This window comes from Vigna angularis, chromosome 6 (assembly GCF_016808095.1).
Source record: "Vigna angularis cultivar LongXiaoDou No.4 chromosome 6, ASM1680809v1, whole genome shotgun sequence".
NCBI classification, from domain to species: Eukaryota; Viridiplantae; Streptophyta; class Magnoliopsida; order Fabales; family Fabaceae; genus Vigna; species Vigna angularis.
Window position 1 is genome coordinate 30,933,165 of NC_068975.1, and position 14,028 is coordinate 30,947,192.

Below are 14,028 nucleotides of genomic sequence, written 5' to 3' on the forward strand. Positions count from 1 at the left end.
GAAAAACGACATGACAGAAATTCTGCGTACTGAAAAGGAAAGAAGCTTAAAAGATGGAAAACATGGAATGAATAGTTCTACACATGCAAACAAAAGTGACTAAGTTTCAATAAACTCTAGTTATTTGAAACAGACTGAAGCACTTTATTCTTTGTCTTTTATTTTATCAATGCACTAATTAAACTGCAATAAGCTGTCTTTGAGCTTCAATTCTTATCTCTTCTTTCATTTTCCTTATGAACTCTTCAAACTTTCTGTTCAGTTCATCTGTATTTAATAACTCTTCATTGTTTGTTGTAGTAGTTGTTTCTGCAAGTTCATCATCTAGTGCCATCTCAACCTCGCTATCTGATTCTCCTTCTTTGATCTCCTCTTCAGTAATGTAACCTTCACTTTCTCTTCCTTCGGTTTTGGTGTCTTGTTCTTGGTCTTCGTCTTCTGAAACTTCTTCAGTGTATTCCTCTTGCCCATGTTGTTCTTCAACCACCAGACAAACATTCTCTGGGGACGCAAAACTTTCGACCAGAGGAGCAACTACCATGTCAGAAACTGTTGTTGTTTTAGTCTCTGACAGATCGGAAGGTTGGTCAAAGTCCGAATCTGAAGAGTTCATGAGTGACATCTTGGCTACAAATGCAAGGATTCCGTTACAAATGAGGAACACGTATTTTCTCTCAAGGGTGTGAGTGAACATGGAGAAAAGGCACGTGGAGAAGTAGGCATTGAAGGACTGAGGGTGTATGGAAAAGCCAGAAGAGTACCAAACAAAAACAGAAAACACAGAAACTGAGAGAACAAACTGCAAAGTTCTTTTCAAAAACGGTCTATTGTTGAAATATTCCCTCAAAACCTGATACTTGCTTTGGTTTTGATCCATAGCTGCTACCTTCTTGCAAAAGAAAGCTCAGAGTTTGAGGAGAAGATTTTGAAGTGAATGATGAATTGTGCTTCTATATTTGTCTTGGTGTGTAGTTGTGTGGTGTGGAGTGAACAATGAACTTCATGCGCGCATCAATTTATACTAAGCCTAAAGCTATAATGGTTTATTGGGGTTGTTACGTAACTTGGCCAAATGGCCTAATTTTATGGATGGTACGGACACGAGAAAGATATACACAAGAAAATTTTCAAAACTCGTCATAATTACATAACATTATTGGAAGTTTCAAATTATGTTCCTAATATCAAATTTTGACACTAACAACGATAGACCAAAATAAAAAGAGACAATAACTACTTGGGAAAAAGAACAGGAAGAAATAATGGAAAAGAAGTGAAGATTCTAGGTGCCACCTTTGTTCTTCATAAGCTTGGTAAAAGAAAAAAAATGATTTGGCGCTTAATTTCCCTCAACAATGGATACTCAATAATTTGTGTACATTCTGAAAATTCGTGGACCCTATCACGCATTATCATTTGAGGGCTACCACATCTCCTGCCTCAGATCTTCTACTACCTTTGTTTCATGCTTTTTGTCTATGATGTATTTTTTTTTTAAAAAAAAAAAACTAAGTACCAATAAAAATAAGATGCATAAACAAGTAAAAGAACAGTTTTACTATAACATATTATTTAATTTGTTCTGATAATTAGGATATATAAATTTTCTTGAGGAGATTAGAAGGGATAGCAGCTAAAATAACTTGCCTGGGCAATTGGCATATGCGCATTCGGTGGAGTATATGTTGGGATGTTTAAAGCAAATTCATATGATATTACTATTAGTTATTAAGATAAATCATTTAACACACATTTTCGCTGTTTGGTCTGTGTTTTATCTACCATCATTTTCTTTTATTTTCATTCCATAAAGAAAATAAATAAAAAACCACTATAATTAACTCTCTACTTTGCTTATATGTATAAAGAGAGAGACATTTCTCTCTTCCTCACCAACATTTTTCATGTAATTACTAAAGGATCAAACCATTGATTTTTCCGAAAACAAGATAGCATATACAACTTAAAAAATAATATTACAGTATGTATATAGATGTTCTTATCACATGAATAATCTTACATCATTTAAAATTTGAGGCAATGTGCACTTTAAATATTTTTTCTTCTATTCACTCTCTAGGATGTTTTTTAAGAATAAAATCATAACAGAATATCACTCAATAAACATATAATTAAGAAAAACTTTTTTTACAATTTTTTTTTCAGGAAATATTTTCTTGGTTATATTATTATATATATATATATATATATATATATATATATATATATATATATATATATTATATATATATATATTACAAAATATTTGTTAAATAATTTTTAGTTTTTATATGTATTAAGATATGAATATTAGTTGACATAAATAACAGAAACTTTATATTTTTGTAAAATTATTTAAAATTTAAATATAGTATCAATAATTCATATTAATATTTAAAAAATAACATGTATTATTTTTAATTTTCAGAAATTTAAGATAACTTACAAGTCTTATATTAGATAAAAATAAATAAAATAAATAACGTGACCCATAATCTGTTCTAAGATTTTTTTTTATATTAAATATTGTGTATTTTGATGTTAATTCATTGGTGTTAAAATTCTCTTACATTTCTTTTGAAAAAATTCAACATAAATTTTGAACAGGCATATATGTTAATAGTTTTTCTCAATTAAATTATAAAAGTTATATGTATTAAATACATATCAAGATATACAACTAATTAGCTATATTGCTCGACCATAAAATATTTGAAAAGGAGATAGAGTAGTATACATTTGTGAATGTAAGAAGAAGTAAACTTTTTAAAGGAAATTGATGTAACTTGATCGGTAATGGTCTCGGGCAATTTTGATGAAAGTGATGAGTATGTTAGCACCACGTAGTCATTCCACAATTATTGAGATATTTTTGGTACAATAATAGACTACAAAAATGTGTGGATGTAGACACTAATTATGGTTTTATCATCAATATTGAAGCTTCTCTAGCCAAAACCTTTTCAATACGTGACCATGTGTCATGTTTGTCTTATAATTAGTTAAATCAACCCCTCACACTACTCCAACCAAATTTTAATCTTCAATTGAATCATGCACAACATACCCAATACCATCCTTTTTTCCAAAAATAATTCTATGCCCAACGTTAAAATATTAAACCTAAACATTTTTAAAAGAACTCAAACTTCAGCATATTTGTAATATAATTTTCTTATAAAAAAATTTAAACCACTTTCTGTGGACTCTAAAGTACGTTTTAATGATTATATAATAGTGCCACAATTTCATTAAAAAAATACATACTCAATTTTTTCAATAATCTTTTTTGAAAAATCATATTTTTTTTTTTGCTTTATTTATTTATATTTTAAAAAAAAAACTTGAAAATTCGTGTTTTTATTAGAAAGTAATGGTAATAAAAATTTCTTAAGCCGAAAAACGTTGTGTAGGATCACTCCATTGATACATTTCTTTCATATTTGATTACTAACAAACTATCACCCAAAAAAACACTCATTAATCTCAAGTGTTATTATTCAGCACAGGTATACGTGGAAACAGAACTGCCACATTACCGACACGTATCACCATCAACCACCTCAACCAGAAAACAAGACCATATGCCATCAATATTCATGAACCATACATTAACACAGCGACAAATACAAGTGTACATGGACAACGACACATATTATCACAGCATTATCAATTTATTATATATTCACGTGCCTCATCATCATATACCACGGTCAAGTACACAAAACTTGACCAGCATCTACCACACAGATTTTTCCAGAGAAAAAATGACATTTGATGATGATCATGGCCACAAGAATGCTCCCATTGCAAAAACTCTCTTTTCCTCGACACTACCCTTCAAACTTAATCCATATTGCTTCAGAAGCAACTCCACCTTCCACTCCTCCATGCTCTCATACTCCTCTCTGGTGTAGCGCGGATAGTGAAGTGGCATTTCAAACCCTGAACAAGGACACAACCCCTTCACCCTCTCTCCATTAGGGTATCCTTCATTCTCCTTGCACTCCTCTTCCTTTGTAGGGTACCCCACAAGATGGCAAGCTGAGTGCAGAAGCCATCTAAGAGCCATTTTATAAACTTGTGTTCCTCTGAGAAACAGATACTGCATCACAGAAACAATATATATATAGAAGAAGGCGCGCACTGTGAGCCGTGTAAGACAAAAAAGTGCGCATTATTCGCTTTAATTAAGGAAATTAACAATCCCTTACGACATGTCTATGAATTTAGTATTCGTAGATTTCATGCGATGTTTGAAGTTGGTTGTTGCTTGGCCTGAGAGTTATCATATATGAATACGTGGGTGGGGATGCTTGGAGTCTCGTAATAGGTCAAGTTGTCTTGTGGTTTATGTTCATATATTTTTCTAATTGCTACGTATATTATGTGCTGTTATCAATGATTGCTTTATGCATGCTGGTTGTTGTTATAGTATTTCAGATATTAAGAATTTAAAAACTTTCCATTATTTAATTATATTTTGGCCTTTTGATTGATATATGCCTAAATGCTAGCAAATGTTTTGTGTCTAATAATGCTAATAGTTTTCTTATTACTGAGAGGAAAATATTTTGTATGGTGTGAGTTTTATTTTTAGATAAAATCTATTTTTCCGTAATTCATATATTTTTAATAAGGCAAAACTGGATGATCAACCATACAAAGTATAAAATATATATTCATGTAAGTATCAAAGTAAAAAGATAAATATAGTATTAAAATGATTAAAAGAATATTTGGTGACAATATGAAATAATATAAATTAAGCATATATAAACTGAATGTTTAACTTCTGAGATTTTCTTTATAAAGTTACTACTGAAAACTTCATATAATAAAAATTAATAAAATTATTATTATTTATTATCATTATCATTATAATTATAAAATTAAATATAAATCACTTTTATGATTTTATTGTAAATTTTATTTATTTATTTTGTAGGTAATTTTATAATTAAAAAATGGTTAAGTCTAAAAAAATAATCAAATTGAAAAAAAAATTAAAAAATTAAATAAAAAGTAAAACTTATAAAATAATTATTTTAATTTAAAAAATTATATAAAAATTAAAATTGAAAAACAAATTCGAACATTTATATAAATACATATAAGTTATGCATTTTTTACTACATAAATAACATATTTTAACGTAATATTCTCTTTTAAATTAATTAATTTTTTATTTATCATCAATAATCTTTTTGGTTATATAAAATTTTCAATGTGACTCACATTTTCTTAACTGATTTCAATCTTTAAAAACAAATTGTTTTATAATAATGAGTTAAATTCCCATGAACAATTCTTGAAAATATTATTTTACAATAAAGAAACACAAATAAAGACTATTCACAATTAAACTCACATTATAGACCATAAAAATAAGAGTTTTAATGAATTTGATTGAACTTAACTACTAAGTCTGATAAATCTTTTATAGTTCTTCTGGAAAATATTATTACAATTATGGCTATATAAAAATAATGAATAGGCAATTTAAATATACAAAAGGTCATATAAAATAAAATAAAAATTGTATCATATTTAATTGACCAGTGAAAAGATAATAAATATAATATAAATATTGTTAAGAACAAATTCATTTTCTTGATAAAGACGGAGGACAACAAACAAGTGAGGATGTTTATTTGGGTCTTTCTTCATGCACCTCCTTATTTTTTCCTGCAACCCATAAAAGTTGTAAACCCCAAAATATCCCTTATTAAAATTATAATAAAAATTCGTACATTTCCTTATATTTTATAATCTCCGGATAGGCTTACTGGAAAAATATTTTCAAATTTAAAAAATGTCTTTCGAAATAGTCAACCCAAAAAGTATGAAAAAATACATTTTAGATAGATGGTTTTGAAAAACATTTTTTAATATGAAAATTCATTTTGAAAGCAAAAAAAAAGAATAGTTAGGATTTTTAATATTATTTTATTGAGGGGTAGAATAGAGATTAAAGATTTTAGGGGTGCAAGAAAAAAAAATGAGGTGGAGGAAATAACAGTGGTGTATTTGAAAATTTCCATAATATCTAAAACAGCAGTTGCCTGCACCTCAAGTTCATCTTTACCTTCATAATATCAAAAATACCCTTCGGCATTCGAAAACTGATTAATCGATTTTTGAACGTCGATTAAGGTTTTTTTTACTTTTCTTTTTGTTTATATTTTTTTTTTGTTTTTATTTATTAATAATAATAATAAAAAAAACATTAAAAATATTAAAAATTTAATATTTTAAATTGAAAAACTAAATTTAAAAATTATTTATTTAAATTTTATAATTAAAAACTATTTTTTTAATATAATAAATATTTAATTAACTTAAAAAAAACTTAGAAAAAACTTTAAACAACTTTCAAGATTTTTTTCAAATTATTTTAGTTTATTTTTTATTTAATAATCATAATAAATAATAATATATATTAAAAAGTTATAAAATAAAATTTAAACTTTTAAATTAAAATATTATTCATTTATCAAAAATTATAAAAAAATATTACAAAATTAAAAAAAAATTAAAAACCGTAATTGGAAACACGGCCAACATTTTTGAAATTGAATAGGTTAACCGTATTTCCAAACACGATTAACATATTTTTTTTAAGTTTTTGGTTTTTAAATTAATTAAATATTTATTATATTAAAAAAATAATTTTTAATTATAAAATTTAAATAAATAATTTTTAAATTTAGTTTTTTAATTTAAAATATTAAACTTTTAATATATTTATTATTATTATTATTATTAAATAAAAACAAAAAAAAATATAAAAAAAAAAGTAAAAAAAAAAATTTAATCGGCATTCGAAATTGGTTAAGTAAATTTCTTAACTGTAATTCGCTGGTTAAGTAAATTTTTTAACCGGCTTTGAATGTATTTTTGATATTATGGAAGTGCATGATAAACTTTTGGATGCTCAATCTAAAATAGTCCAATAGGTTTTTAAGGGTATGATATAATTATACGCCAAGATGGACCTAATTTACTATGTTCATTTGCGTTTGGCAATCCAAAATTTTGTTTGTAAAATATGTAATAATATTATATCATAAACTATTCTACCTATTAGAAATAAAAATCATATATAATATATTCACTCACACACAAGTATATATTATCCAGATCATTTTTATCTCGGTATCTTCCCTCTATCTTATTCAAAAGATCACTTTCAAAGCAGGGAAGAATTTACATCAGTAACAATTTTGTACAATAATTTTATTATTTATTTTATTCTTTTACTTCTATGGCATTACTCATTTTCAATTTTGTCTTTCGAATTTCTGAAATTCTGAACTTCACTGTATCAATTTATGTACAATTAACATTTCATTCCGAGGATGAAGAACTAATAAAGATAACAACAACAAAATGTTCCAACAGTCTCACATTTGATACTAAGGGTGAAAAACTAAGATAATAACAAACATGTTCCAACTAGTATCCTAAAGAACAACTGCAGTTGAGAATAGCAGTTAACCAACTCAAAACTCTTCATATCATTTGATCTTCCGTAACTGAGCCTTAAGAAATCACAAACCTCATGCTCATTTTTCCAGTGCCAGACCGGAACAGTAGAATCAAAAAGTGAAGGAATTTTTTGTAGATGCATGTGATGTTGAAGATCATAAGAAGTGATTTTGAAGGTTTTTCATGTTTTTATGCTGTGACAGTGTCCCATTAAAATTGTGGTATATCCCACTAAGGTTTTGTGGATGAAAATGAAGGTGTTGTTGACAGCAACCATACTATTGCAACCTACAATTCACCAAACCTTATCTTCTTTCTCTCCCTTCCTTCTCAATAACCCTGTGGAACCCACCTTCTTCTTCTTTCTTTTCTTTTCCTTCCATTTCTTCAAAACTCAACTACACATCTATGCCATGTTTGGATACTTTCCTTCCTAAATTTCATCAAATGGAAAATTACACTATGTTTTTCAAAACTTAAAACTAATTTATATGGAAGCTGGTTTATAAATTTTTTTATATTAATTATTATAATTTTTAATTCATGTATAAATTAGTTATAATTGCTTGTAGTTTACAAAAAAATATTACGTATTGTTTATTATTTTATAAATATTTATAGATGAATGTATTCAAATAAACCCTGATATATGCATTTGAACTTGAATTTTTTTTTAATGTTTATCATTTAAAGTATTATAATTATATTATTTTTATGTAAATATAGAAATAGGGCTTGAATTTCATAGTTTCTAACAACTTTCAAATTAGCTTTTTAATTTGTAACATCCCAATATCTCACGCCAGATAATTCATAATTTATATATTGTAACATTACATTTACGGTAATATCCCGTAATCTCACACTTATAAATTCATAATTAATATATGTCTACACATGTTTTAAACTCAGATTTCAACTATAATCTCATAAATATAATTCGAATTCTTCTAACTTATTCTTCTGTCTCTCCCTTCATTGGCATTGGATCAGACGACATTCCTTCATCTGCTCCCGTATAACGAATTATACGATCATCGCACATACCCAAACACAAAACAAACACAAACAAGTAGGGTGAGCTAACATGCAACAAATCATTTAAAACATGTATAATTACCTTGATATAAACATCATATAATAATTATGTTCGACACCCTCATACCACAATCCCTATTAGACACTCGTCTCACAATACCCAATAGACACCACAATACCCAATAGACACTCATCCGGATGATACGTTGATGAGTGGTCACGGGAGGTTATGCACTTGGAATGACTTCTACTTCTTCTTACAAATACACTTCCAAAATACTTCATACCATTCACAAGGTTAGTCCCCTCACTATGTCCAAAACCGGCACATAGACCAGGACCTCCTGCTCCTCTCACCACATAATTCATCCCTCTCTACTTGAGACTAGATGATTATTAGAGTATCAGGATAACCTCCAACTACGGGACCCTCAACATCAACATATACACAAATACTATAATATTACTGAATCTCTCCACGAGACTCATGCCATACTCATATTCCTCAACTCATATTATACCATTACGAAATCTACCCCTAATCCTCATACACATACCCTGACATTACAGAATCTCTCCGCGAGACTCATACCATACTCACATTCCTCGACTCATATTATACCCTTACGACATTTCCCCGTAATACTCATACATGTGTAGATGCATAAATTCAAATCAAATAAACTTCAATCATTTCAGAAATCATACAAACTGAATATATTCCAACAAGATATATTACATGATAATTTAACAGTACATAATCTGTACACAAGATTTAAGTTAAAAACTTGTCGAGTAGACTTCCAGGAAAGAGAGGTGCGTCACAATGGACAACTTAAGTACCAAGTCTTTCCTTAGCCAAAGTGTTCCTCAACTAGTTTTTAACAAATTTCTTATTAACAGATTCAAAACAACAGCATATAATATTTATACCGAATATCAATATAGATAAACATAAGTAAGCATTAACAATATTCATACATAATTTCAAGACATGAATAGTAATAAAACAGTACTAAATCATAATATAAAAGCTTAGAAAAGTTAGCTCCCCTACCTCTATTCCAGACTTAATCTCCTGCTCCGAATTTGTTTCCCCCGAAACCCTTCAGAACCTCTACTCTTCTTGCAACTAAAAATTTCTCCCTAACTCTTTCTTCTCTATTTCTCAAGCTCTCACTTGATTCCTCTTTTCTTGGTGCAAAATACCCTTCCCTCCTATGGCTATTTATAAAAAAAAAATTACTATTCATTAATATTTTAATATTATTTATTATTTTAATATTATTTAAAAATAATATTTCAATCATTTTCTCACCAAATCTGATCCTAATTTCTACCTACTACTTTCTTCCATGCTAAGAAATCCTCATGCTAAAAATTTATTTTTACTATTCACTTTTTACTATTTACTATTCACTTTTTACTATTTACTATTCACTTTTTACTATTCAATTTAAAAAATTTACTAAATAAGTTACCAAAAATTTGAACCTCTCCTTCTAAAATTACTATAATTTTATATTCAAAATTTACATTTTTCTATCCACTAAAATTATTATTACTAATAAAATGCTAAAATTTACTACTATAAATATTTTTCATGGGTCTTACATAATTTTCATTAGAGGACATATTAATGTACTTGATACTTTTTTTTTTTTAATTAAAAAAATTAACTCAAATTTCAAGGTTTGGAGCAATTTCGATCTAAGGTGTTGGGCGTATGATGTCGTCGGATGCTACTTTAACAGTGACTTCATGAGTTAGTTATTGTTGGGTGAGTACGTGTTTCGTTGGGTGAAACCAAAGTTAGTTACTGGCTTTATGTCGCTAAGCATCACCTTATACCGTTAGACATTTGTCTTTAAAAATCATCTAGAGGTGTTCCAAAGGTTTTATCCTTGAGTGTCAGGTCTCTTGAGCACTACCGCTGGACGCATTTCTAATATTGATAGGTGATGACATCCCATTTCGAGAGCAATAACTTTATATGCTTCAATTGGATCTATAAGATGAATTAGCTTTTGCCTAACTTAAAATGATTGATTTGTTCATCAGACGTAAAAAATGAATTAAATCACTAACATGTGAAAGAATACTTGAATAAAACACTAAAATGGTACTAATGCATAATTTTAGAGAGCTACATCCAATTACAACACTAGGAAGTTCAGTAACTCATAATGATCATAACATTTAATCCTAGGAGTTATTGTTTATTCCTCGTATTTCTTCTAAATCCTAAGAAAATATTACAAACTGCAAAGAGAGTTTGGAGAGAGACTAAGAATTTGGATATGGAATTTTGGATTGTATAGTAAGGGGTTTGCCCTTAATTTATTGAAAAGTGGAAGTTGATTACAGCTCCAAACATGATGGCCAATCTTGTGAGCTTTTATTTCATGGAGGGTTTCCTTGTAGCTTAGACTTTGTTCTTATTGTTCAAGCACAAAGCTTTTTCAATGGTGGGTTTCTTCCATAGTTGAGCTCCAAAACTTGGTGTTTGAGGTTGCTTTATGGTAAAGGTTTGCTCACGTGACTCATACACCATCTTCTCTGCTTGAGCTGTGGAAACAAATTTTGTATCTTTTAGAAACTGCCTTTGAGTGCTCAAGCTGTTATTTTGATGCTTAAGCTATTATGTTATGTTTCTTCTAATTCTTTAGAAATTCATCGAAAGTACATTAGTTTTACCACACATGTTTATATCCTTATGTTTTTGCTAAATTCTTTAAATATCACGAGGAAAATCTAAATTATGTAATAAAATCAACAAAATAAATGCAAAAATGCATGTGAATTATAGATAAAGTGAGCACTTATCATTGGGTGTCATTTGTTATGCATCTTTGAGTGATTGTTTTCTCTGATTTTATGATACCAAGTGTGATCTTAATATTGTATTTGGTTTGTAAAGTGAAACAAAAGGTATGAAAGGATGAGTTGTAGTGCATTTTTAGGGAGGAAATCTCATTGAATGTGTGTTTCACTAGGGTGTGACTTGAGACGATAATTGTTTCATTTTATGAAGCTATCATGACTGACTATTCATACTCATGTAGAGGAGTATGGTTAGATGGTGAGAGTGACAGAAGGTCTTGTTAATAAGTGTCTAAATTGAGTTAATTTTGAGATGAATTTAACACTTATTTTGAATTAGTTATGTTAAATTTACCAAAATTCAATTTATTTTGCAGTTTCCAACATCACGAGAGTCAAAATGGAAAAACACATAAAACTAGACGAAATGCATGCAATTATGTGGAAACTTTAACTGATGAGAGGTAGAATTGAGGTTGAGTCATAGAAAAAACTCTTTGGAAGAGGAAACCTGTTGAAGCCCAATTTAACTTGTTAGCCGTTGCTAGGACTCGGGTTCAATCCCCAAATCCTTGGCAACGGCGCTAAAAACTTGTTGACTCAAAAAATACTTGTTGGGCTCGATTTCGGCAAGTGCACCGAATCGTTCAAGTAATAAACCGGTAAGACCGGGTATCGTTTTCCCAAGAGACTCGTAATACTAGAGAATTGTGCGATTAACAACTCATATAGACTCAATAACATAACATCAATATACAGAACAAGTGCAGGAATGTAAATTCATACATAATTACAAGGTTGGACTTTGGTATTGAAGACACTTGGAAATGGAAAAGACGAGAAATGGTATGAAATGACATTGCTAAGGTTAGTTTTCACCAATGCACTCTTGTGTATAACCAATTTTATCTCCTCTCTATCAATTTACTAAAGTCAATCCACTAAAACACTCTAACCCTAATTCCTTAAGTGAAAGAGCCTAGGTTTTCCTTATCAAACCCCAATTCCTTGGCAATCTAACAAGCAAAACCCGCATTAAAGAGTTGGGATCTAAGACAACATGTGAATCATCTTCCATTCCTAGAATCAATGACCCACAAGGACTCTTATTTCAGTTCAAGATTTCATCTTACGTTCCCATAATCCATAAAACCCCAAAATCATGTCATGAACGTTCCCATTACATGCAAGCTTTAAGATTGGAAACAAGAATACTAGCAATTGATAGAAAAGGCATATATATAATCAAATCATTCAACAATTACACAAGAATTCAAAGGCTACAACTAATCCCAACAAAGATGGGTTTGGTTCTCCATTTCCATGGAGAACCCTAAGCTTACAAACATGGAAGATGGAAGAAGAAGGAGACCCAAAGGAAGAGGAGGAGATGTTCCCACAAGCTCCTCACGCCCTCCATGAGCTCCAGCCGTGAAATCGCGCCTCCAAATGACCAAAGACATTTCCCCTTCGCGTTTTAGGGTTAAATAGACACATCAGCAAAAGTCGCGCCCGAGCGCCCCATTTTCTCACGCCCGGGCGCGAGACTCACTGGAAATATTGAAAACTGGCGAAAAGTCGCGCCCGGGCGCCCCATTTCTCACGCCCGGGCGTGAAACTCTCTGGAAGCTGAAAGTGGACGAACGTCCTTCAATCTGGCCGAGCGTCCTCCTTGCTGGACGAGCGTTCTGGACGAGCGTCCTCTGCCTGGCTGGACGAGCGTCCACTTCTGCCTGGCTGGACGAGCGCCCTCTGCATGGGACGAACGACCTCTTTTGGACGAGCGTCCTCCTGGACGAACGTCCGCTCTCTTGGACGAGCGGCCACCTGACTGGACGAGCGTCCTCAATGTGGGACGAACGTCCTCCAGCTCCTGGACGAGCGTCCGCTCGTGCTTCCACTCTGGACGAGCGTCCACTCTTCTGCCTTCTGGGCGAGCGTCCGCTCTCCTGGGACGAGCGTTCTTGCGCTGCTGATGGCATTTCTTCGTGTTAATTTCTTGGTCCAGTTCTATCGTTTGTTGGAGAGTCTTCCAAGCTCATTTTTAGCTACAAAATAAGGGATTATTGATGAAAGTACATCAAAGTAGCCAAAAACACAAATATATAGAAAACAAGACAAAACAAGAGGATTAAGCAAGTTATAAGTTAGAAAGGAGTTGATTTTGCTACTAAAATGATGCTTAAAATATGGTAAAATTTAGCATTATCAAAACCTCAAGCACTAAACCTAAGATTAAGCCATAAAGACTCATTTTCAAAGAAGTTATCTTAGGAGCCTAGCATTAGAGCATGAGGTTGAACCATAAAACCAAACTCACATAGGAAGGAAACCTCTATTGTTAAGCCATAAGTGCACTATTGAGCACTGCTCTAGATAGTTTATAAAATTAGAGTTGTATCCTTGTTTTAGTCAGACTTTTTGGGAGATTTTGAGAGACATTTTTAAAGAGATTTTTAGACATTTTTCTCTGTACTTATTATATACCTTTAGAGAGGAAGAAGAGACACGACTATCAAAAGCATTACAAAGTTTGTATCCATTGTGAGAAGCTAAGTCTCTTTGGTGTTGAAGCTAAGATGTAAACCTTTGAAACTCTAGTGTACTAGTATTGTTATCAAAGTATGTTTTTATTACATACATGATTGTGAATTAATTTATGTTTATTGTTGGATG

The 14,028-nt window shown here is 30.5% G+C and overlaps 2 protein-coding genes across 2 annotated transcripts; both read right to left on the bottom strand.

Annotated features, from left to right (window-relative positions):
• Positions 1 to 178: 178 nt before the first annotated feature.
• LOC108341622 (uncharacterized) lies at positions 179 to 877 on the bottom strand. The gene has a single exon (XM_017579285.1). The coding sequence runs from the start codon at positions 875 to 877 to the stop codon at positions 179 to 181; it is 699 nt and encodes a 232-aa protein (XP_017434774.1).
• A 2,708-nt stretch (positions 878 to 3,585) lies between these two features.
• LOC108342642 (uncharacterized) lies at positions 3,586 to 4,437 on the bottom strand. The gene has a single exon (XM_017580435.2). It carries the CDS (start codon positions 4,109 to 4,111, stop codon positions 3,785 to 3,787), a length of 327 nt encoding a protein of 108 aa, XP_017435924.1. The 5' UTR covers positions 4,112 to 4,437; the 3' UTR covers positions 3,586 to 3,784.
• Between the last annotated feature and the right edge of the window lie 9,591 nt (positions 4,438 to 14,028).